The 27,946-nt window shown below is 21.8% G+C and overlaps 1 protein-coding gene and 1 non-coding gene across 2 annotated transcripts; both read right to left on the bottom strand.

Moving 5' to 3' along the window:
• Positions 1-977: 977 nt before the first annotated feature.
• Positions 978-6,618, bottom strand: LOC129609452 (WD repeat domain phosphoinositide-interacting protein 1). The gene is made up of 5 exons (XM_055521365.1): positions 6,602-6,618; positions 2,463-2,731; positions 1,901-2,398; positions 1,316-1,840; positions 978-1,075 (listed from the first exon to the last, which is right to left on the bottom strand). The coding sequence occupies exons 1-5, from the start codon at positions 6,616-6,618 to the stop codon at positions 978-980; spliced, it is 1,407 nt and encodes a 468-aa protein (XP_055377340.1).
• LOC129609483 (U4 spliceosomal RNA) lies at positions 3,537-3,676 on the bottom strand. The gene has a single exon (XR_008697021.1). It is a non-coding gene; the product is annotated as a U4 spliceosomal RNA (small nuclear RNA).
• Positions 6,619-27,946: the final 21,328 nt, after the last annotated feature.

The raw sequence follows: 27,946 nt of genomic DNA, 5'->3' as shown, positions 1-27,946 counted from the left end.
AAGGAAATTTTAAATTACCTTATTTAAATTTAAGTATTTTATTTAAATAAAATTGACTTTTGTTTTTAATTAAATTAATATATTATTTTATAAGAACTAATTTCAGATCGATAATGTAAAAATTAACAAATTTTACTAAGTAGTTTTTGTGTTTTAAATGCAGTTTATTTTATCAACTGTTAAATAAATCTTTGTTTATTTTTTTTTTTCTTTAATCAGAATTACAATATTAAAATAAATTTGAATTTTATAATATATTTATTTTTTAAAAAATCAAATATAATTATAGAGTGTATTAGGTCACAATAATGAAAATCACATTTTAGTTTTTATATTGTATTGTTTTTTTTTTTGTTTTCTTTTCTTCTAAAAATGATTTCACATTTTATAATACATATAGCTATTAAATTTTTAATTTTGGTTGTGCGAATTTAAATTATAATTTAGTATGAAAGGAGAAAGGGGATCTATTATACATATATAATCACCGATGTTCTCTTAGGCGTATAACTTGAGATTAAATTGGATATTATTCAAAAATTTTATAATTTTTAGAATAAAATCAATTTAAATTCATAATTTAAGATTCTATATTGTTAACCTTAAGACTTTTGAATAATATCTTCATCATCTCAATTAATAAGTCTAATAGAATACATTTGGGTGGATAATGTATCTACAAACAAAACCAAAAAAAAAATGTTTCAATAAATATAAGGGGTTTTTTTTTTGTTTTCAGTATACACTTAGACTTTGTTTTCTATTTTTGATTACAATATTTAAAATTTCAAAATTAAGAGATTTTTTTTTTAATTAAAATTGTTTTTTACACAATATTTTAAGTAAAATATTTTTCTTATTTCTATTATTCTACAAATTTTCTAAATATAATTTTTTTTCATTTTTTGCTGTTGAAATTTATATAATCATATTCTCTTTATTTTGAAAAATTGAAGAGGAAAAAAATGTTTTTTTGGTTATTCACAAGCAGTAGTAACAGGTGGAAATTGGACATCATCAAAAATTTTAGCCGGTGTATCAATAGCATCACATAAATTGCGATATTTATCAGAATCTAAAAAAAAAAAGAATTAAATTTATAAATAAGGTCAAAAATACTTTTTCGTATAGAAAAATTACAAAATTAATAATATAGATTATAGAATGTAAATATGAAAAATTAAAATTTGCATTTATTTTTTCACATTTAAAAATCCAAAAAAATGAAAACATTCAAATTAAAAAAAAAAATTTAATATAAATGCAAATTTAAATAAAAACAAAAGTAAAAAAAAAATAAAAATGGCACACTCACACTCACCAGTCATGGTATGATCCGTAGTTCCCCTTAATATATTAGCATAAGTTATTTGTTTTAATGGTGATGCATTACGTACTCGTATTGGAGATCCATCATTTAAAGTTAATTCGATTACATCTTCCAGGGGATATCTTAAATCATGTACTTTAATCATTTTACATTGACCACCTTGAGTATCACAAAAATCATATATATATAGGAATCCATCTTCACATGCAACCAATAATTTTAATTCTTTTTCAATTTTAGTTAAACCGCATACATGTCGTAAATTTGGTTGGGGTAATTGGGCTGTTGCATATGCCCTATCTTGATTAAATACATCATACATTGGATTTGGTAAATATGATGTTAAAGTTTTTGTTAAATAACCAGACCAAGTTGATTCATAATCATCATAATCAGTACTTTTAGAATTATTTTCAGTTTCTGATGATGTTGAAGGATTATTGCTTGTTGTAGTATTACTATCTGATTTTTGGTCTGATGGTGCTGTAACATTTGTTGTCTTAGATGAATCTTTTGAAATGGCATTGTCATTATTGTTATTATTTTTAGTACTATTTGTATTATTATCACAATTATTATTATCATTATTACTAGTTTTACTATTAATTATGCTACGTCGTTCAATTGCCTCTACAGCTTTTTGATTTATTTTAAATATATGCACAGTTTCAGTATTTGAGCTGGCACATAAATAATCACCGCATCCGCTAAATATTAATGATGCAATACGAACACATCTTTTAACACCTCTGCGAAATTCATGTACTTTATGACCATTTTGTGTACAAAATAATCTAATCACAGTTCCACGTTCTGATGCTGTTGCTAAAAGATTACCATTTAATGAAAAACTTAATGCTGATAATTGGGTTTCATGAGCTTTTATAACTATAACTGGTTTCATTTTTTTTGCATTAAATATTTTCAATTCTCCTGAAGTCGTTGAAATTGGATATGCTAAATGAGAATTTAACGACAGTGCAAAAGTACCTAATTCATTGGGACAAACATTTTCAATGGAGTGTAAAATTTTCATATCACGTATATCATGTATATGAAGGCTGTCAGCTAAAAATGTAATGAAAAAAAGTTAACTATGCATAAATTATTTGTATAATATAACAAAACTTACCCAAACAGACAACCAAACGTTGACGATTCATTCGAACGCTGAGAATATCAGATGGGTAAACACAATTGCAAATGTCTAGCTTCTTTTTAAAATGCAACATTTTCAAAGAATTAGGTTTTGCGGTGGTCACAATAACAACTAAGCTGCTACCAAATAATCTTTCAACAATTTTAGTTTCTTCATTCTCCTTTGCGTAAATTTCTTCAAGCTTATCAACCGTTGGTAATGAAAATAAACGATAGCCAGTTTTTCCAACAACAGAAATGGAGCTAAATTAAAAAAAAAGACGATTAAATCAAATGTTTTACGTTCAATAAATTATATTATATATTCTTAATTTCTCGTTTAATTATAGTTAAATTGTTTGAAAATAAACGAATTCCAATTTACATAGTATGGACAGACAAATAGAATTAAATTGACCCAGAGTCCGACGCTCTACAAGAATATATTGTGTATATCAATGATTATTATCTCAGACCGCTATTTTTTAATGCCACAAACAAAATGCTCAATTCTACAATTGCAATTTATCCTTCGAACCATAAAACTCCTATAATGTACATACTTATAATACCAAACCTCCTATGTAAACATGCCTGTGTTCGAGCATAAATCCACACGAGGATAAAATTAGATATTACTAGTATACACAAGTAAAAGAGCTCCTTTCCCTTAAATCTTTTTTCCTGTACAGTGCAATGGACTTTAGCACATTTTTCATGTACATTATAAGAGAAAATAACCTAGTTCATTTTACAGAAAAAAAATGTGTTATAGAAATTAGTTAATATCTATGTCCAGAGTTCAATGTCCTTTCTTTGACCATATTCAAAACAATGTAAATAAACTTTTTAATAATTCACACTGTTGTACTTACAACAATCCATATTAAATGAACGCTTCGTTATTTGCTAAAGCGGAAGGAAGTGGAACTTCCTGTAATTCCATCCAAGACGTAAACCCTTACAATATGAAGATGCACGCAATGCAAAAACAACATTGTGTATAAAGTGAAGAAAGAACTTCACACTTCACACAACAACCCTATTATTTTATTTGAAATATTTATTAGCCATCTCTGGCTTCCAAAAATTGCCGTAGTGGACGGTATTTCACGTCCCCATGGCGGGGTATTGGTTAAAGTTTTCAACTAGCAATAATCGCACCTCGGTAAAACCTCATTGGTTACGATATCGCCTCTGCGCAAAGCTGAAGATACTGCAATTCAACAAATCACTTATACTATTTCATACATATTTTATCTGTGATCTATAAAACTGAAATGAAATTTTCATACAAAAAGTACAATGAATGAATAATCATAATAAATATTGGAATGGAAGAAAGGTAAAACACAAAGATTTTTTATTACACAAAAATTAAAAACATAAGAAGAATGTAATGTAAAAAAATTGCAGTATTGCATTGGATAGAAAAAGGATATTTTTATGTTGCAAAGTAAGCCAATAACAAAAATAATTATAATATATAAACATAATATATGTACATGTGTATATGTTATTCTTATTAATGAATATGGTAGTTATATACATTGCAATAATTCTAAAAATATGTATGTATGAAAATTATGTAATGTTATTGCAATATTCAATAACTTTGTTCAAATGTTTGTCGATAAAAAATCTTTTTCAAATGTACATACATACATCTTACATATACATTTTAAGAAAGATAAACTAATTTCTTTGTCAATATTTCACTACAATTCTTATTATGACAATATTAAGGAACTATACATTTTCTTAATTCCTTTATCAATTAAATTGTACTTATGGTGTAATAATAGGTCTATTTAGAATAAGTATACAAAGTTCTAAAGTTCATAGTTCATAATATTCTAAATAAAAAAACTAAAGTTATAAACACATTGTACAATGAATAAGTAATGAATATTGCATTACATGACGTGTAGTTTAAAAATCATATCAAATATAATGCGTAGGCTGAAACAGCGATTTCCAAGTATGGACAAATTACGAATGAATAAAGGATATTATATTGGTTAAATTAAATTTGTGCTTGACCGAATTTCTTTATATATACGTCGAACCTATATATGTACATACAAGCAACTCGCATGAACGCAAAACTCAGCTAATATTAGAGAAATTGGGGACTACACAATATTATACAAGTTTTGCTATGTAAAGGACTTGATATCTTGGCATGGCACATTGAATGTGAATCTACATTTTGATATGTATAGTATGTATGATATATGTATGTATGTGTATGGCAGATAGTATACTGCAAGTCTAGTTATCAATTTTATGCTTTAATGTACATACATATGTATATTAATGATATACAAATAAAAAATTTTTATGAATTAAAGGTTGTCATATACATTCAATTTTACATACATAATTACATGAAATGTATATGTAAATTTTTTTTAAATACATAAGTAGGTAATGAATGTGGGACCACACTGTAAATAACAACAAAACAAAACAAAAAAAAAAATGATTTTTGCTAAATAAAAATATTTTAAAAATAACTTTTTGTTGTTGTTGTTTTTTTCTTTTTACTTTGTTTTTTTCATAAAATATTTTTGTTTATGTTTAAGCGTGTCAGTGACATCACGCGTATTTTATTGTTATTTTTTATATAATAAGTATACCATATATAATATATACTTACATACATATGTATGTATAAGATATGATATATTAAATGTTTGTATGTAATTTTATGTTTTCTTTGTTTATTTAATTTAAAATTCTTTGAATATTCTTAATTTTTTACATGGGCTTTAAATATAATTATATACATACATACATACATAAATACATAAGTATATAATATAAATAAGTAAGTAGAATTTACAATTTTACTTTAATTATTTAATATCTATGCTTAAAATTAAAATGTATTTAAAATTAGTACATACGTACTTACATTTTTAATATTATATTGACAATAATATACTTACGTATACGCATGTATGTATGCATATGTATATGTGTTTGCATTGATAATTATTTTAGGTAAAATAAAAGTATCTTTGAATATTTTAGGTGGGTGGTTGGCATTGATTCAATTTTTCTTTTTTTTCTACTTAATACTTATGTTTTGTTTATTAAGATTGCTTTATATATACATATGTACATATGTACCTACATATGTTTTATATAGTGAATGTTTATTTTCATAATCTATATTATATTATTTTGTATATTAATATTTTCGTATTTTTAATAATAAAATTTATAATAATATTGTGTTTTTGTTGGTGTTTTTTTTTTTTTGGCAAAATATTATCAAGGTTATAACCTTGACAATAATATTGTGAAGGTGCAAAATATACCTATACAGCATGAAAACAATATTTGAAATATATTAAAATTATATACATATGTATGTATATACGTATTATGTATGTAATGAATGGATTTTGATAATATTCAATAAATGGGGGTACATAATATATTTAATTAGTACCTAACTTGATAATTTAATTTAAACATAAGATCTACATAGGTACTTACATATCTACCTATGCAAGTTAGCTAGTATTTTTTGATTTATTAGAGATTTACTTTAAAAAATTTTAAATATGTTATTGATAATTTTTCATATACCTACATATTTATTATATAAGACTATATATGTATATGTAGAAGATAATAGGGACGAATTTTTTAAGCCGATTATAGCCGATATCGTAAATTATATTCGTATTATTCAGAACTCAATTATTTCTTAATAAATTTTCTAAATAAAGTTAAAAAATAATTTTATATATGTACATACTTACATACATATGGAAGTATAATTCTATATATGTTGAACCTTCTGAACTTTAAAAAAGACAAAACGATCAGCAATAAAAGAATAAATTCTATTAGAATTTTTAATTATGCTAGGACCTATGTAGGTAATTATATTTATATGTATGTATACATATAATATTGCAAAGGTAAAAATTTGTTTTTTCAAATTAAAAGCAAAAACTCGCTGCGTTTAATAACTTTTTGAATTGGCTGAGTTTGATGTATGTACACATATACAACTTCTTCTTCTTATGTCTTAAAATCAACTTCTAAATGGGTCAAATTTTCTTCAAATCAATTCAATTTCTATTTTATTATGCAGTATTAATTTCAATTTACGATATTAATGTAGACATTTTAGTTAATATCTTCTACTACTAGTATTTATGTACTTATAATATTTTCTGGAAACTTGTAACTTGAATATTATTCCATTTTTTAATTTCTTAAATTTTTATTCGAAAATTATTCTAAATCTTTAAGTAAATTATTTGAATTAATTATGTATTTTAAGTAAGCATTAAAAACAAAAAAAAATCCAAAGTACGGGTAAAATTCTCAATAAAAAATCAATTTTTCTATGTTTTTCTATCATAATGGAAAATCAAATCCAAAATGTAATTTAAAAACTTTAAAATTTCTTACAAATGTTTTCCATTCTGAAAAGACAGAATTTCACAATTTATGTACATACATACATATGTATGATAACATTTTCAATTGAAATTTTATTTAAATAAAATTCTGAATTCAAATTTTGACAATGAAAAAAAAATTAATATTGCAAATATCTTTATTCTGTTATATAAACCTGATATTTAATAAATTTTATTTCCGTTAATTAGACAAACCATGAACGTAACGTGAATTTATTTTACAAAATTTAAATATTTATGTATATATACACACATATGCATGTTCAATATGTTAATAGAATAATCTATTATATTGAAAATGATATACTTATATACATAGCTGTATTCAATGCCGTATAAAAGAATTGTTTATTAAAAGAAAAACGCTAGGAATTAATAAGAAGAAAAAAATTCCACAGAATTTTAAATTTTTGTTAACCTACAATTAAAAACATTATATGTAAGTACGAGTATATTCACATAAACATACTTCCATATATTTTATTAGGCATTATGTTTGTAAGCATACATTCATACTAACTATCAATATACTTAGGTACAAAACTATTTTAATCAAGTAAATATTAACAAAAAAAAAATAAATATGCATAATTTGTTCGCATTTTATAAAACAAAAGTTATTTATGTAATTTTCTTATTTTCCTGAATTAATTTATTCAATACATACATATTTTTTAGTATTCAAAACAAAAGAAAAAAACAAATAATCATTATCGCGTGAACGTGACTTAATTTAATTTGCTTCAACAGCTGATTATGGTTTTGTGTTTTTTTTTCCTTTTTTTTTCTCTTTCTGTTACAGATATACATAGGTACATTTAAGTTTCATAAGTTTATAAAATACAGTGAAATCCAATTAAGTTCAATATGAGTTTTATCTAACTTTAAGAAAAAAAAAATGGTAAATTAAAATTTTATAAAATTGCAAATGAATTTTATTGCAATTTTTGTTAATTACATTATTGTTTTCTTAATAAATTTTATAAACTAAGTATATATACATACAATATAAATTTTAATTCATAATATACAAATTTTTTAATAAAGTCATCCAATAATTGTAGTAGATTTAGTAAACCCACATTGTACATTCATATTTTACATAATGAATTTTTTCTTTATTATAAAGGGTGACCTCTTCTTTACTTTAGTACAATTTTGACGTAATAGTAATTAACGTTAAATTGGTTGAGTTTGGTTTGCCATTTCACTGCCAGAGAACGTCAAAAGCCTGAACAATTTCTTCATTTTAAAAATTATAGAATAATATGAACTAAATACACAATTTACATTATGAGTTTAAATTTAATTGCTGAATAACGTGTATTAACACAATTTTACATGTATTAACACAAACAGTTCTGGAATCATTTATGTTTTTAATAAATATTAATTAAAAATATGACAATATAGATTAGCAAATAGTACTAGTAATAATTTTAAATTGAAAATTTGAATACAATTCACAATATTATTATTTGATCGAAAATTTTACTCAAACACCTACTTTCTTTTTTATTTTTATATAAAAAATTTTACAAACAATAAAATATTTTTGTAAAATTATTATTGCGTAATAAAAATATTTCTATTGTTTAAATTTAAAAAAAAAAAAATAAATAAAATGCTTTTATTTGAAATTATCTTAACAAATTTTATTTGATAAAAATTGCAAAATTTGCTTTTGAAAAATAAAAAAAAAAAAAGAAAATTAATTAAAATTGTGAACAATGAATTTTTAATGTCACAAAAGAAAAACTTTTTGTTGTTATTGTTTTTATGAATTAATTTTTATTTTCTTATTTATTTTCAGTCACATGCATACACAATGCACAAACAAATCAATCTTCTATATTGGTTATTTTATTTGTAAATTTTTATATCAGTGTGACTAATCAATAATTTTAAAAATTGATTATCGATTTTTTATTTATTTTTAATATTTTTATTATTTATTTTTAAAATAATTGCAATTTAATGCTAATTCTATAAGAGTTTGTTTTTTTTTTATAATTAAATTACTGTAATTGATTAATTAATAGATTTATATTAACCCTTTGTGTATAATATTAATTGTTATTTTGAATGTACATACCAACATACAAATAAATATTTACATATTTATAATAAATGTATAATCAAAAATAAAAAAATAATTTGAATGACAGAAATTATTATTAAGTACAGTTTTATTTAAATACGTAAGAAATTCTGTAATGACTTCAAATTTCCTGTTATTACGGTATTAAATCTTCAAATTAAGAGTATGACAATTGAAGAATAATTGTTAAAAAAGTACAGTGTAATACTGCAGAATTTGATATTTAATGTAAAAAATTAGGGAATAAAATTAAAAAGAGCAGTAAATAAATGCTAAAGTAAATTGAAAATAATATATGAATGAACGTACATAATATGTATGTATATACGTATCCATTTTATGCGTATTTGTTAAAAAATGCGCCTTTCTCTTGCTTGAAAAGAAAATTCACGCATAAGTTAGAACTTGTGTGTCGTAAATACATTTTATTTACCAGTTATTTTTATTATGTGTTATAAATACGAACTAATTATTTAATACATAGTAAATATGTACATCTATGTGTGTATGTATGTACATGTGTAAATTATTTTTTAAAATCCAAAATATTTGAGCTTTTTCTTGTTTATTCTAAAGTCGCACTAAAGTTTATTAGTGTGTTTTCAATATTTATTTATGTTTATATATAAAATCTGACAACCGTATATGTGTATATAATTATACATAAGAAAATGTTCTTCTACCTTCAGTGAGTAGAATTGACATACTCGTAATATACATACATATGTACCTACATAAGTAATAAAAATTTCATATAGTAAATAAATAAAGATGACGAAAATTTGTAAAATAACCTTTTTTTTTATCACGCAAATAATAATTTTAAAAATAACAAATATAAAGTATTTCCTTGTTTTTGTGACAAAAACAAAAACTTTATTTTTTTTTTTTTTAAATTTTAGTAGAAAACCAAAAGAATATCAAAATATTATGCAATAAAAATTAAGGAATGAAATTTTGTATGACTAAGACAAGGATGGTACAAAAAAATATTGAATTTCATAAGAATTTAATTACGTTTAGGAATGAAATTTGAACTTTTATTTTTGAAAAGAAATTTACTTAAAGAAACATAAATGCATACATAAATATGTATATATGCATATGTACGTAATGTGGTAACATTCTCTAGGATTATACATTAAAAATGTATCAAAGACATTAATAAAATCTGCGGCTTAATTATTTTTGATATAGACGGCAACATAAATATTAAAATCAGAGCAATAAGAAAATGAATCGTTAAAGCTTTGTAAAATCTTCATAAGGTATTCATTATGAAGATGTGAGTCCAATGAACAAATTCATGGTGATCTTTGTATAAGATTTGTAAATATGTATCACATCAACATCACATTGTAGTTTGCAAATTCTCTACAACACTAAATTGTTGTTTACAAAATCAGTAAATTACTGAATAATATTATATTATAATAGTAGAATTACTGCATTATATAGCATAATAATTACTGATACATATGTGATGGTATACAATATGTAAATAAACTCAAACTAAATCTACTCACTCTTGTTACACCATAATTATTTTCAAATAAAAAATCCATACATACTTATGTATATAAATTTATACAAAATAGTTAATAATTTATTGTAAAATAAATATACAGCATAATAAATATTTATATACATACACATACATATGGACATACATATTTACATATTAATTCTTAATTGCGTTATTTTACATTGTCATCAAAAATTTTTAACATAATTAAATTACGCAGGTAAAAATAAAATAAAATTGAAAATAAATTTAAATTACTTCGTTGAAAAAAGAAAAAAATGAGCACACCTTAAAAAACTAAAAAAATTTTTTTAGTTGATTATAAAAATTACCTTAATTATTTTCGAAAAATTAGTCAAAGTTCGTGCCGAAAAATAACAAAATATTCTAATGAAAAATAGATGACTCTATACTAATTACGTAAATATCTACATATGTATGTACATAATATGTTTATATATGTAATAAATTAATTATAGATATCATATGTACAGATATATGTATGTAAATATGTATGTAAGTATAGAAAGCAAATATCTTTCGAAAATAAAACGTAAATAAAGTTAGAATTTTTCTTGTTAATTTAAAAAAAAAATTTTTGTCAATATTTTACATTTTAAAATTTTATTACATACATATGTATGTATGTATATGTATGTATAAATAATAAATCAAATTATTGAACAAATTTTTATTAAATTGAAAAATATTAGTATAATGACAATATTTTTAATAATAATGTTTTGCAAAAAAATTAAAACAAGAATAAAAAGAAAAGAATATTTTTCTAAAAATTAAATTAAAAAAAATGTAAGAAATTTATATTTGTACAAATGTGTACGTATATACATATAATTACAAATTTAATTCTTCATTATCAATAAAAAAAATATTTTTTCTGTTTTAAACCGGATGTACGTAAATATTTCAAATATAAAATGGTATGTTCAATGTATGTATGTATGTACAATAATATACAGTACAATTTTATTATTACATACATATATACTATTTATTGAAAATGTATATATAAATAAATATATATATATATGTATTTATTTATTTGAAGTTCTTGTGTTGTAATATATATTATATATATAGTGCTGCCGAATTATAAGAAATTTTAGAAAAATTGTTGGAAAATCTAATACAAGAAAAAATTTAATTTTACATACAAAAGTAATTTTAAATGTAATTTTTTTATGTCTTATTTAGATTGCTGTAAATTACAGTTTAAATCGAGAATTACGGTTTAATTCAAGATCCTTTCCGGATGTTTTCACTATTTCCAATTGTCAATACTGATTTTGTATAAAATATTTAAAGTGCACTGGTATACCCAACAGTTTATAAAAATGTATACATATAGCATAATCGCATAATATGTATATTTAATATCGGGGATTGTCCAAATTTATACATTATTGTGCGCTATTTAGAAGTACTACACTTACTTGACGGAAAAATAAATTTTTTCCTACTAATAATTTTCCCGTAAATTTTTTCTCAATCTGTGTACTACTGTTAAATACCGTTTTATTATATAAAATAATTTTAAATTAGCAAAATTTTATTTGTATAATGAAATATTTTTTTTTTCGCACTTACATACATACTTGTATTTCATATTCGATCTGAATATAAAATATGAAATAAAATTTAATCTAATTTTATTTAAAATTATTTAAAAGTAAATTCATATGTACATGTATGTATATATTATGTACATATGTATATCAATCAAGAAGTACAAATATAGACAAAAAAAAAATTTTTTTGTTAACTTATCATTATTTTTATTAATTCAAAAAAATAAATTGTTAAATACGAATTTTATATCTTTTGTTATTTTTTTTTTCTTTTTGGTATAAATATACGTATACATATATGTATGTATACATAAATTGAAGTGAATGAACTTCTCTACATTAACTAGATTTAAAAATATTTAAGGGCAATAAACTTAAATATGTTTTTAAATTTAAATATATACTTATTAATATTAATATATACTAAATCCTATATATAATAACATATTATATACTTGAATTTTGTATAACTATATCAACTAAATAGTAATAATATTAAATAATTAACTTTAGTATATGTACATGTAAGTAAGTGTAGCATTTTGCTATACCTACATATCCATATATTTATACTTAATTTCTTATTAAAAATTCTTAATAATTTATATAAATTAAAATATTATTTATTCAGTTGATTTTTAAAGAACAGATGATTTTATATATGCAATATTATTTTAATATATACTTAGATATACATATATATTATTACAAATTATAATATATATTATTAATAATTATTTTCGTTTTATTTTTATAAAAAAAAAAAACATTTCCACTATAATTACTCATTTAATTGAAATTACATATTACGTGTACTTTAATTTTATAAAGGCACAAGTAAAGCAAATATCTGTGACTTCAAAATTGCAGTATATAATACTATATTGCTACACAATTCGGTAAGTCCAACTTGTACATATATTATACTGAATTTTGCATAAATATTTTATTGTTTTAATTTTGAAGTTAAAGTGTATTATTTATGTAGTTAACTGATTAATACCAATTATTATGTAACAGAAAATTAATTATTTATTATACCTATATATTTTTTTTATTCCTACTTCGCTCCTGAGAGGAGCATAGGACTGGTGCACGATATTGTAGATAACAACCATGAACCAGTTTCTTACGTAATTGAGTTTACTGCGTAGGTGACGAGCCTACCGTACTTTATTATACATATATAATACTAAATATTTCATTTAATTACAGAAATTGACATAATAATATATCAACATTAACATAATAGCTACATACATACATATATATAAATATAAATGTCCCTTTAGAACGAAACACTTTCATAAAACAAAATTTTCGCTATTACGAACAAATACAAAATTCTCTTAAAGCCGAAATTTTCTTAAAACGAAATAATTTTAAGACGTAAACAATTTCTATTTAATTATCATAAAATTCGTATTTAATTATCATAACCCGTAACTCGGATTCTCTCTGAAACAAACTAATTTTGTTATAACATCATGATTCTCGTAATTGGGGGCCAACTGATAGCGCAAATACAGTTGTACATATTGTGTATTATAATTTCGGCGTACATTTTTATAATATATACCCTTTAAAAATAAAATTAAGTCGTAGATTTTAACAAATTAAAACTAAATAATATTTATAATCATAAATGAATGAATGAATAAGATTGTAAATAAGTAAGATTTAAACTTTGTTTTTGATATCATAACAATATGCGATTATTTACCATTTATTAATTTCATGTATATAAATTCAAAAAATTTAAATTTATTTTATAGGTTAATCAAAACAATAGCTTAAATATACAAATGATTCACTCTAAATTGTATATGCATAAGAATAAACGATTGTGAATGATTTTCTTTTAAAATAAAACAATAGAATTTTTATTTGTTATGAAAATATAATTTGAAGTAGATAAATTAATATTACAATAAGAAGTATACTGTTTACATAAATGTCAATATATTATTGTTAGAAAGGAAGTTTATTTCTTATTTTGTTTTTGCAGTATATTTAACAGTAAAGTAATTTTCTAATGCGCATACCAAATCTCAATAGTCTGCGAATTTAAAATTTAATTTAGTTTTTAAATTATTAGAATTTTATTAGTGATATTAAACGATAAGAGATTCAAAAACATTAATTGTAAATGATAATATTCCAGATCAGTAATTTTTCAATTCACAATATTGTTGTTAATTTTGAGTAGTATTTAATTAAAGTACAATCGTATTAAAAAATATTCAAGTTTCATATACACACATGCAAAGAATATTTATTTCTTTATTTGAACTTATGCAATATTAACACAAAAGAAATTAAGGATGGGAAATATTAACAACTATTAGATTTGGATCAATATATCGATTGAAAATTTAAAAGTAGCAACATACACATGTAGTATGTACATATATGTCGTATCATGAACATATGTACATATATAGTCTAAAAGGGTAAAGTGATTTGCAATTCCTATTTACAGTCTTGGAATTTTAGAAAACTAATGTAATAGTTTCATTAGAAAGCCTGTATATTGTATTTATTGAGTTTATTTAAAAGTTTGTAAATATACACGTACATTATTAATTAATTTCAATTATAACTAGAATATCTTATGATGTATTAAGAATATTAAATGTTATATTTTTTTTTAAATACACAAAATTTCATTTTTAGCACTTTTCCAAAATTTTTTTGAAAAAAAGTGCTTATTAATTTCAGTCTGTCCGCCCGTCCGTTTGTCCATCCGTCTGTCCGTCCGTCCGTCCGTGGACACTTATTTTGTTTACAAAACTTCTACACCCTTAAAGATAGAAAGCTGAAATTTAATACGTGCATAGATCTTTGCTAGAAACTTGTTTCCGTAGAACAAAATTTTTACCTATCTCTCCCCCTCTAGAAGTTATACCCCCCAAAAACCCTTAAAATCGCCTTTTTTAACTATTTGTTACAATGAAACCCTAAGCATTTTTGAAATTTTGCAAAAGCAGAAAGGCAGCGGCTCTCTTCCCCTAGCGCGGTATACTATAGTTAATCTTTAGAAATATAAAATGGCCGTTCAAATTTACCGTTATCTAAAGTCCTTTTTTCCAAATTTTTGATTTCGTTTTTCTTCTAGACCCCATCTTGTAGAACCTTAAAATTTTAGGAGCTTTTAGACATTAGCTTTTTTAGTTCATTTCGTTAGAAGAAATTTTTTTTCATATCCACCCCCTCTCAAGTTATCGCCTCTTGAAATTTGTAAAATTTGAATTTTTGATACCTTATATTGTTGGTTTGACCCAACTTTATTATTATTATGATTCTTTGTTTCACCCCGTGAATATCTAAAATTACATCAGTCACTTTTTTATCATATTAAAGTATAATAATAAATTACGTAAATTCTGGTATAAAACAATAACATTCACAATAAGTATATTTTTCTTCTTGTTAATTAATAATTAAAAGTACAAATCATATTATATACCTTTTGTATGTATTAATATACGTGGACGATTTGTGTGCATGCTATCAATACAAATGTACTTTGAAAAATATACTTGAAAAAGGGGCAAAAAAATAATCAAAAAAAAACAAAATAAACTTGTGTCATGATTTCAATATCGAATGATGATAAATTTTTCTTTTTGATTTCTATTTTACTGCATTTTTTACTCCGTAGGTAGGTAGGTAGGTAGGCAAATATAATTGCATTTGCAAACATGACGTATGACTTATTCTTATACATGCATTATTAACATATATATCTACAGATGGCTAGCTATACATTATATTTAAAACATGGAAAAGAATAAACTGTACAACAATATTTTTTTTTTCTATTTTTTTTATACCTATATTTAATTGGCATAATTATAAAATGTTCATTTATGCATATATGTATGTATATATTATAAATAATGTAAAAATTCCCTTCAAATTTTTATTGTAAAAACTAGTTTAAAATACACGATACATCATTTTTAAAGTTTCATTTTTTTATTTCTGTATTATTAATAGTATTTAAATCAATTAAGTTTGGTCTTGTTATACAAGGTAAATTTTTCATATATGTATATTTATAAAATGTTAAAAAAATACCTTTTAACAAACATGTTAAGGACGTGTGTAGAATATAAGACGCGGATTTATTTTATAGGTTATTCGCGGATTGTACATTATATATATAATATTTTTATTTAGGCTATAATCACTATTTATATATATGTATATATGTTTAAGATTATATTGTGAATTATTCTTTTAAAATTTGCTTTTCATGTATTAATAATTCTGATTTTAAATGTAATTAAAAATTTATAAGTAAGTTTATATTTGAAACTATGTACATATATGTATGTATGTATTGAAAAATATTTGATCATCACATCACCAATTATTAATAATTTTCTTAAAATTAAAAATTTTTTGGAAAGTTTCTCCAGCACAGAGTGTCAAAACACTTATGAATTACATATTACACATACAGTTAGTGCAGGGCCCAGATATCAGTTTTTATTTTAATGGGTTTAACCGAAATAGAAGTATGTATAGGTATATTTGCAGGACACAGATAAAAACTGATACTCTTAACATTCAAAGTCACATTCACTACCATTCAAAACACAATACACTAGAGAGATATTCTTGCAAAAAATTCTTTTAAGAAATGAAAAATTGAATAATGTAATATAAAAAAATATTGCATACTTCTAGGTAATTTATATAATTTTTGCTTATTGTAACGAAGTTATGACAAATTTGACATTATTATTATTTAATCAATTTGGTACACAATTTAATACTGCTGATATCTACTTACATATTTACATGCATTCATTTTAAATTTAAATAGTCTATTTATATACACACATTCGTATATCATAATTTATTATAATAAAATATCATAAATTATTTCCATTTACCATCCATCTTTCAAATAAAATTGTTTTTTTTTTTTATATGGAAGAAGTTTAAAATATTGTTTAAATAAAGTAATATAGAACAAAGAAATAAAATTTATAATAAAGCAGAAAAAGAAAAAGAAAAACAACAACAAACATAAATAAAGAAACTTGTTACTAAAAACTAGTTAACCTTGGACTTGCATTGTATTTAATTTTAATATATATACTCGTAATATATATGTAGTTCAAGAATATAATTTTATACCTATTATATGTACGTATTTTAATGTTGACTTCATTAAATTAATTATACATAAATATAGGTACATATTTGTACCTACTCTTATAAAAAGTACATACATATATATACCTGTATATATGTATATAGATATTATAAAATTAAAAAATTGTTGTTCTGCCTATTTTAAGGCATAAAATAATTTTATTAAGCACATAAGTGTTACGGCAATCATATATAGATTTAATAGAACCAAATATGTCTTTTTTTTTTATATAATTTTAAACATTAAAATGAATACAAGTGCATATAATATTAATATGTATGCCTAAAATATTAAAATAATATTCAATATAACTAAGCAATATTATATTTAGAGGCCCTCTACTTACGTATATAATTTTAATAAAAATTAACTTTATTCATATTGTAATGAAGCACGTACAATTATAGGTATACATGCCAATAATCCAAATTATTATAATATTTATGAGTAAGTATCTACTTAAATTAAATTTTTAAGTGCTAAAAAATAAAATGCATATTACTCGTATACATACTTTTTATGTACATACATACATATCTATGTGTACATAAAAATGTATCTTAAGTATTTATAAATTATATACAATGTCTGTATATACGAGCATATTGTATATTTTGCATTCAATAACATTTTTCTAGTATTTGACCGTTTTCAATGTTAAATTTGTTTATTTCTAAAAAAAAAAAAAAATTTATTAGGTATAATAAAAAAAAATAAATTTTAATATTTTATTATCCAGTTCAGTTGTTTTGATTGTCAATTCAAAAGTTAGTTGCCAATTTTTCTTTCTTTAATTTGAATGCCTTGCGGTATTTATACAAATTATAGTTGTAACAATATTATTGTAAAATATGTACATAGATATATATGTATACATATAAATTAATTTCGATTATATTAACCTTTTAATATCAATTGTGTAGAAAAATATTTAATGGTCGAAATTTTATTAAAGTTTAATGGATCGCTCGCAATGAGAATGGGAAAAACTCCACTTGTCTGGAATATTTTTGGGGCATTTATCAAAAACTACTTAAATGCAATGAAGTTTTAAAGCAGTTAAATTATTTTTGACAAAATTTTGAAAAATGAAGTTAAACTATTTTGGATTATTAGGTAATGTCCGGGATTTACTCTAGTATTAATGGCACTGAGTGTTAACTAAATATATTTTTATAGTTAGTTAACAGGAAAACATCAGTTTCTTGCAGATTTTTAGGAAAACATCAGTATTAGATTCTTACTTTTTTGCCAAGCTTTTGAGATTAAAATAGTATTAATTTTAGCATACACATTATAATATATAAAAATTCATAAATTATTTAATAAATTTTAATTTAAAATTTTGGTTTCGTTCCTTTTTTTTTTTTTGTTTTTAAATATTTAGTAGACAATCTATTTTTAATAAAGAATTAGTATTAAGTAATTATTATTATTTTTTTCTGGCATATTGTTATATTTAATGTACATACATATGTAATGTACATATATGTATTTGTACACAGATTAAACATTTCATCTAAAATCGGCGATGACAAAACTCTTTAGAAATTGAAAATTAAAAAAAATTAAATAAAGCAAAAAAAAAAAACACATATAGGCAAACAAAAAACCTGAAACATTAAATTTTGTACTCGTGCCAAAATTAAATTAAACAAACAAACTAAAACCAGAAAAAAAAAACAGTGAAAATGAAAAATTGAGGCTTTATAAACAGAGATATATATTTAAGTCTTTATTAAACAAAAAAAAAAAAATTAAAAGTAATAAATAAATAAATGTTTTTCTACAACATATTTGAATAATTTTCAAAACTTTTGGTTTACCGCCAAAAATTTATCATATGGAACAGATTTCTAATTTTATATGCATACTGTATTTCTAACATTAAAATTAAATGTAGACTATATGCTTTAACATTAAATTATTGACTTTATTTATAAAATTAAGATTATCAGATTTTAAGCAGCAAGGTAAAAGATGACTATTTTAAAACGTGATTAAAGATGAGATATTGAAAAAAAAGGAGGACACTCACTTTTTGTAAAAAAATATGAATTAATTTTTTTTTTTTTTTTTTGAAATTCATGAAAATTAATTTTCACAATTTTATAAACTTCATACTATAAAAAAAAAAAATTTACACATTTTGGTTTGACATGCACATTGGTTTGACATTCTGTATAAAATATTGATATATACCTGTTAATAATATTAATGCACGATCTGTTGTTAAAAAAATGCAACATGAATTTAATAAAAAATGCTTAATTTTTGAATAAGAGTAAAGTGCTATAAGTAAATAGAATTGCAAGATTTCACCTATTTGGAACTTGAATTGTCAAAATTATAAAATTTGCAAAAGATTGAACGAAAGCAAGAATTTAATTATTTATTTATTTACATAAAAAAACTAAGGGCCTCAACACTATAAAAGTTTCGGTAGGAATAACTAAATTATTCTACATATTTAAAATGTCCTCTCAAAAATAGGATGTATGGTCTCCTTATACTATAAAATCTTAATATTAAATATTTTGAAATATTACAAAGATAATGTGTGTATACAAATGTCTAACCAGTACATAAATTTCTTAAAATTTGTAAGTAATTCATTTACACAAATAAGTATTCAAAATTTTAAAAAAATTTATTTATTTTTTAAAATTAAATTTAACCACCTGCAAATAATTCTCATAACTATATTTATAGATTATAAATTATAATTATTGCTGTTAAAGAATTTATGTCAATGTTTAGTTCTATTTTAAATTTAAATAGAAATTTTTTATTTTCATTTTTCAAGAAAATTTTATGTGAAAATTATTATGTAATAAAAATATGGTAAGTATAGAATGCAAATTTTTTTAAATCTCTATACCTATATAGACTTATTTGTTATATATGTACCTATATCTCTTAAAATATTTGTAAAGATGTGACAAAAGATGGGAACTTCTTAGGTATTTTGAATTCGATATTTGATTGCAATGACACAGAAGTAAGCGTCTACGGAAGAAGGCAATTCATTTCAGCTACTTTAATTCAAATTTTTAGAAAAACTTTTGTCAAATTTATTCTTGTTACACATATTGATATCTTAGAATTTATTTTTATATCAATATGTTGAAGTAATTTCAAAATAATATGTACATATATATATATACATATACGAGTATGCATATAAGTTAACATTTTGTCTTCATTTTTATTTAAAAATTTTTGAGATTTCGAAATTATATTTGAAAGAATATTTGAATAACTTCAAGTCCATAAATAGTTTTTATGTATAAGTACTTTAATTAAACAAAATTAATTTTATCTTAATTTTAAATTTTTTTTTTTACGTTTACCTACACACATATGTACATGTATGCATATATGAAAAGTTACTGTTTGAACAATTGAACAAATAATGATTTTTATTTGTTAGAAATCAAATTAATTTTTTCAGAAAAATTTAATATTTCACGAAATTCAATTTAAAAATTCTTTGTCCTAATTATAATTAGTGGCAAAATATAATTTTTATTTATGTACAGCAATTACACTTTTAATAACACTTTGAATAATTTTTATGTTTTTTATGCATACATATACGTCTAACAATTTTTTAAAATGTGAAATTCTTGCTGATTCTATTAACAAGATTTAATTATAATTTAATTATAAATAGTTCTTAGATAGCTCTAAAATAATCAAGTAGCTCTTCATTAAGAACACAATTTTACACAAATATTTTAAATATCAACTAATTTTAACTACATACACATATATACATATATGTATGTTTGAATGTAAATATATTGTTGTAAGTTTAAGTACATAAAGCATAACGTTCATGTTCATTGCTAAATATTTGTTCTCGAATTTACATAAAGAACATATTATATACATACATATAAGTATGCTAATGTATAATTACATTCACATATTGTAATTCATATGTACATACATACATACACATGTCGGGTACCTACAATACATTTTGTGCTTCAGCATTTTTTTTTTTTCTTCAATTTATCATTTTTTTTTTTCTATTCCTTTTCCTTTTTTTTTCGTTAACCTTCAATTTAATTATTTTCTTTTTTTTTTTCTGTTTTTTTGTAGATAAAAATGAAGTCATTTACCATATAATCAGAACATCTATAGAAAAATATAAATATAAATACCAACATACATCAAAACATACAAATACTATCATAAAATTTTTTTATTTTTCATTTCTATTTTAATTTTGAAAGAATTTTTTTTTTTTTTTTTAAGTTTAAAAATAAAAAAAATAATTCTAAACAAATATCAGCTGATATCCGTTTTGTTTTGTTCTCTAACTATAGTTGTTTGTAAAGAAAATAATATTATATTTGTGTATATTATATACATACATATATGTTTAAGTATATACATATATACATACTTATTATGTACGTTATACTTATTATTATTCATATAATATGAAACTAATATACAATAAGTATTATCGCAGTTATATACGTACGTTGTATGTATACATATACTCGTATTTGTTTGTAAATAATTTTTCATACATATATTAAATGTGTGTGTGTGTAACTTAATTTGGTATGAAATACAAAATTAATTTAGGGGAAAAGCTTTCATTTTTTTGTTTCAAAATTAATTTGTTTTCAAAATACAATTCCACTAACGTTAATGTTCAATTGCTCATGTACAAATCCATGCACATACATATGTACATACATACACAATGTGCAATTGACATTTGAAAATTAAATTATTTTAGTTACATATAAACATGAGTATGAACATGGTTAATGTCAAAAAATTATGAAATTTTAAATAAAATATTTAGATTGAGTCATGAAATTTTTAATAAAGACTTGTATAAATCAGGGACATTCCCTGAAAACAAATTTTTTTCATTTAAGAAAATTTTACTTTCCGTCTTCATTGATAAAAAGTTTATGTTTCTTTTTTTTTGTTAATGTGTATGTAAGGTATTACCCTTCGGTTCTCTCTTCCGATTTCATTATTTAAAACAACAATGATATTTGTGCAAAATCTGATTCTCCTAATGCAACTTGAAGACTCTTATTGTTTGTTTTAGAAATATCTATTAAACATCATATAACCCACATACTGATTTATTAAAATAAGAAACCATTATCCAGCAAGAAAATTGTGCAATTTTTTGAAATCCGAAAAATTTTATGGTGGTATTTCAACAATTCTGCTCTTCTTTATATATTTTACAAATTAGGCCGTAAAATTAAGATAACAATAAAAATAAATTTAGTGCACATTTTATAAAATATGCTTATGTAATCTAAATAATATGTGATATAAGTACACTAATATTATAGTAATTCATTATTAGGCTCATCGATTTAATAATATACATATGCCTAAAAATATTTTGAGTACATATTATTAAATAATACGAGTATGGATGAGGCTATAAGTATTTTAACTTTTCTGTACATATACATACACATTCATATATACAAATAGATTTGAATCTAAATTATTTTTATTTTTAGTAAAATAGAAATTTTTTGAATTTGTTTTACAGTTTTCTTTTCTACTTTTAAAAGTTTAAAAACTTAATAACCGTAAATAGATATGGTAACAGTAAGACCTCTTTTATTTGAACTTCATTTTGAAAGAAATATTTTTAAGCACTAGAACAACACAATTTTTTTTCTCAATCCTAATATTATAACGGAATTTTTAAGTTACTACACCATTTTTTCGAGGAATTATACTTTATAAAAAATTTAGAAAAAAAAAAATTAGTTTGGAGTATTGGTAAATTTATTATGCGGCACATTTCCGTTGAATTAGACAACAATCTTCTTAAATTACTCTGAAACAAACCAAAATTGTTATGCCTTAATTGTTGCATACTTTTCGGCTTAAAACAATAATTAAAAGAAACCATAACATTATGGTAGCATTTGACGTTTAATTATGAAAATTATGACAAAAAATTACAATTTTTTTTTGGGAAGACGCTTAAAATTTTCAACTTTTCTGGAAATTTGAAAAAAAAAACTAATAGAAGAAAATAAAACGAAATTAGAAGACGAAAATACGGTAAGATAAAGCCAAATAAATTGCTGAATTATTTTCAGTTTGTGGGGGGTGTTTTTTATGGTACTCATGTACCTACATACATAAAGTTTTATATGTTTTTGTAAATAATGTGTACATGCACTCTATGTATTTAAATAGTATCTATATTAGATATTATTGCATATATTTTATTGATATTTAAAATGGAGATATGTACGTGTAAGTACAGTAAATTTATGAAAACTTTTTTATATACACAATATAATTATTTTAAGCTTTTATAAACGTTAAATTTTTATTTATTTTTCTAGCTTTCAAATATGATGCCTCTCTTTGCATTAAAATATAGTGAATATATACTTATGTATATTATAATATGTGTATATGTATATATATATACTTAAAATATTAGGTATATAATATAAGAATGCGCTATGTATAGTTATAAGAGAGGTGACCTTTAATTTCTATTTGATTTTAAAGCATATATAAGCAATAAATAGATATTTCTTACATATTTACATACATATTGTGAATAGTATAACAGTTTTAAAAATGGATAATATTATAAAAAAGTGTATGTAGATACTTAAGTGAAATATTCGGATGAAAGCAAATAGAAAATGTTTTTTTGATGTACACGTACCTATGGTCAAATGCATGGTTTATTATATATAATATTTAAGTTATTTTTAAATAAAGTGTATATATATAATAAGGGTTATTAAATATATGTATTTCGTTTAAAAGAATATATCAACAACATTGCCTATATAAAGTTTATTGATATTTTGTTTTCTTTTCTTTTTTTTTTCTTTGCCTTAATTATTTTTGTACGTGACCTTATTGATTAAAATGCAAATTCAATAAATCTTTATTAATCGATCATTTTTTTTTTTTGGTTGTAAATAAAATATTCATATAGAATTAATTAAGCATATTTTATGAATTTAAAATTTTTCTTGTATTCTTAATAGAATCAAAAGAATAAGGGTGTTTTTACTGTTAAATCATAATTTAAGGTGGCAGGTTATTATCTACCTAACTCTATTTAAAGTCTAATAATTTTAATTTATTTTAAAGAATAGTATTTAAGGTGAAAATTCATAAATTTAAGTTTATCGAAGATTTAGATTACGGAAGATTCATGCATTATTTTAAAATTGAAATTTATTTTTCTTGGTTGCCTATTTCGAGACGTAAACAATTCAATACTACTTATGTGATTTAAATCTTTAAACAATAGTTGTGTTGCATTTCCATATTCTCTTAGAAGAGTTGACAATATTTATACAAATTAAATTCTCTAATAAATTTATTTTATTAAATAATAAATTATAGTTGAAAATTTTTTGTAATGTTAAGTTTAAGAATGTACCTAATTAGATGCAATTAAAAAAAAAAAAAAAATGCTAAGTGGGAATTAAAATTTTGCATTTTTTAATAACACTCCTTTAGGTATAATATTAAAAAATTTTTATTCAATTTTATTTGTGCTAACATGTTTCAATATAGCAAAGCAGTTTCCGACTTACAAATATAGCAAATATAGAATTGATATTTTTAATTGACCGCAAAAATTTTCTAATACATATAAAAATTATTTATTAAATTATAAATTTTTAATCGATTAAATAAAAAAAAATTATATTTAATTCAATTAATTAATTAATAATAAAAATTTTATAACAAAAATAAAAATATATGTATATGTAAAATACATACATATAACTGACATACTAAAAATATTATGAAATAAACCTCTAACATTTAATTATAAATTTATCCGAAATATAATAAGGTAAGTGTCCCTATTACTGACATATTTCTCAACAAATTCAACTTTGGCGTGAGATATTTTATATGTGGGACACAATAAATGATCGTGTTTCCGATTTTTTGAATAATTTGGATAATTGAGAATAATGTTTTTTATAAAATTATTTAATCAAAATATTTTTTAATTCATAATTTTTCGATTAAAGATGAAAAGAAAAAATGTTCCTAATATTGACATATCCGCAAATGTTTGTGTCTATTACTGACAGTTTGTGTTCCTAATACTGACAATGTAATTTCATATGCTGTATCTATATTCTATATATGAATAATGGTTAAAATGGTTAAAATGATAATATTCAATAAAAATGGAATAATAATTTAGATTTCTACGGATATGTCATTTTATTTAAAAAAAAAATTAAAAATGAATCAAAATATAATTCATACAAAAATAAAAAACATATTTTTTATTGAATTAAAGGGAAAAATATGTGGAATTCAGCTGATTTGAATCTATTATTACTGTAGAATGTACTTTTACTAGTAGTCTTAATATGCAACAATGAATAAATAAAAATTTTTAAAAGAAATTTATGAAAATCTAATTCGAAATTACATAATATTTTATAAAGTATTATAATTAATATTTGCTACAAATGTATTCTTATAAATAATACCTAAAATATGATGTACCATATCACACGAAATTATAAGAAATCAGATCAATATATTCTAAAGCTGCTTTTTGCTTTAACAAAGACTATTTATGTATTAAGTACGTAACGAAAGCAACCCATTCTCAATTTTTAGAACAACATTTTGGGTTATTAAAAAGGACTACTTTTCTTATTTAAAGAGAACCATTTCCGTTGTGATATTTGTTATGACGTTAACATTTACAGTAATTTTAAAGCATTTTTTTAGAAACCGAATTGTACTGTTTTATTGACAGTATTGTATACAATATTGATACACAATTTATTAGACGAATATCACTATTAAAAAGGTAAAAAGGTCGTAGTCAGATATAGGTTTTCACAAATGTAATCGATTTTCATTTGACTGAAATAGTTTAAACAATTTTAAAGTATAAAGAAATTATTTTAATTAATTAAAGTGAATATCAAAATTAAAACTTTATACTGACATAATTTTGTACATAATATTGACCCTCTTTAGATCGTATTACTGACACCAGTTTTTAAAGGTAAAATACTCCGAACCTGTAGTAAATTCTTAGTGTCAGAATTCGGACATTAGAAAGAAAATTCAAATTCGATTTTAATTAAATAAATACGAAAATAAAAATTTAAATATTTTAAAAATGACGTAATTTATAAAAATACGGATTTTTGACGTATTACTGATACATATGTCAGTAATAGAAGCATGGTCGAATTTTAGATGTTTCTAATACTGACAGAAATTATTTGTTAAAATTCTTATTTATTTAATGTTTTTACTCCGATTTACTTATAAAATAAGATAAAAAATAATCAAAATATTTAATTTAATATAAATTCATATACATATTTTTAACCCTCAAATAAGTCAAAAAGCAATAAAAACAAAATCGGAAAAATTAAGCAAAAAGTATAAGAAATTCTCCAATTCAACCCACCATTGCTATGTCTATGGAAACAAAACTGATTTATGTTCAATATTTTGGAGTTATTTCAAAACTAAATAAAAGGAAGTATTGCGATAATTTGAATTAATCTAGAAATAAAAATATATATATATGTTGTATAGAGAAAATCTCTTAATAATTATAAAAAACCTCATATATGTCAGTATTACCGCCACTGTCAGTATTAGCTACACTTACCTTAAATTAAAAATTAAAAATTATTGAATAAAACAGAAATTATAACACAAAATAATTAAAAAATTTAATTAAACAATATTATTTTTTTTTTAAAATTACAGAGGTACTTTGCATTTTTTAATTATGTGTGACAGATAGTTAAAGAAAGATAGTTGTTTCGTACAACAAGCTGTTCCGTGAATTGAATCTTCTGTATAACAATATTCTGTCCCATATATTTTTCTTGTTTCATCGCAATTTTGAATTTGTTTAATTAATGTGCCAAGAACCTTTTCATATCCTTTAAAATTTACACAAAATATAATTTATGTGGGATTCCCCGTGCAGAAATTACAACTTGTAAGCTAAATATGTCTATTGTTTCTCTCCAAAATTTAATTCAAAAATAATGCATTTCCCATAAAAATTATGATTTTCATAAATTTTTACTATGATTTCAATATTAAATGTTTAATGTAAGCATCATAGATTTTCTTTTTTAAATAAAAAACATATTCTTTTTTTAAAATATTTTACGTTGTAATTTTTGTTTTTTGTTTATACAAAATATTTACGTTTTTGTTTGCTATTAAAAAAAAATTTTTTTCCAAAACAGAAGAAAACAAAAACATCGATTTTTTTTTCTTCAAAATCTCATTTATTTAATCGCTTTAATGATAAAAAAAAAATAAAAACAACATCACCCGTGTAGAATTTGCGTATACACAACATTTATTATAATATTTAAGAAAAAAAAAGCTTTCTAATAATTAAGTATGTAGGTATGAATATTACGATTATATTTTTTTATTATAAAATATATATATATAGATGTACATATAGTTAAATGCTTTTATAAAATTTTATTAAATACATTTTTGTTTTATCTCTAAAACTTTAAACAAAGAAAATTTTTTTTTTGAAAATTATAAAGGCAAACCAGTTTCTATTATTTCAATATATGTAGATAGCTTATTTACATTTTATAATATTTTAT

Source organism: Condylostylus longicornis, unplaced genomic scaffold (genome assembly GCF_029603195.1).
Source record: "Condylostylus longicornis isolate FDR11 unplaced genomic scaffold, ASM2960319v2 ptg000039l, whole genome shotgun sequence".
Taxonomy (NCBI): Eukaryota; Metazoa; Arthropoda; class Insecta; order Diptera; family Dolichopodidae; genus Condylostylus; species Condylostylus longicornis.
The sequence above is the reverse complement of the archived record's forward strand: the minus strand, read 5'-3'. Positions and strand labels throughout refer to the sequence as shown.

Bases quoted from the DNA above. Each gene is read 5' to 3' on its own strand.
- LOC129609452 (XM_055521365.1), bottom strand. The intron at 1,841-1,900 runs GTGATAATAATA...CCATTTCAAAAG, and splicing joins TAATAATGATAATAATAATT to ATTCATCTAAGACAACAAAT. The intron at 1,076-1,315 runs GTGAGTGTGCCA...TTTTTTTTTTAG, and splicing joins TCATACCATGACTGGTGAGT to ATTCTGATAAATATCGCAAT.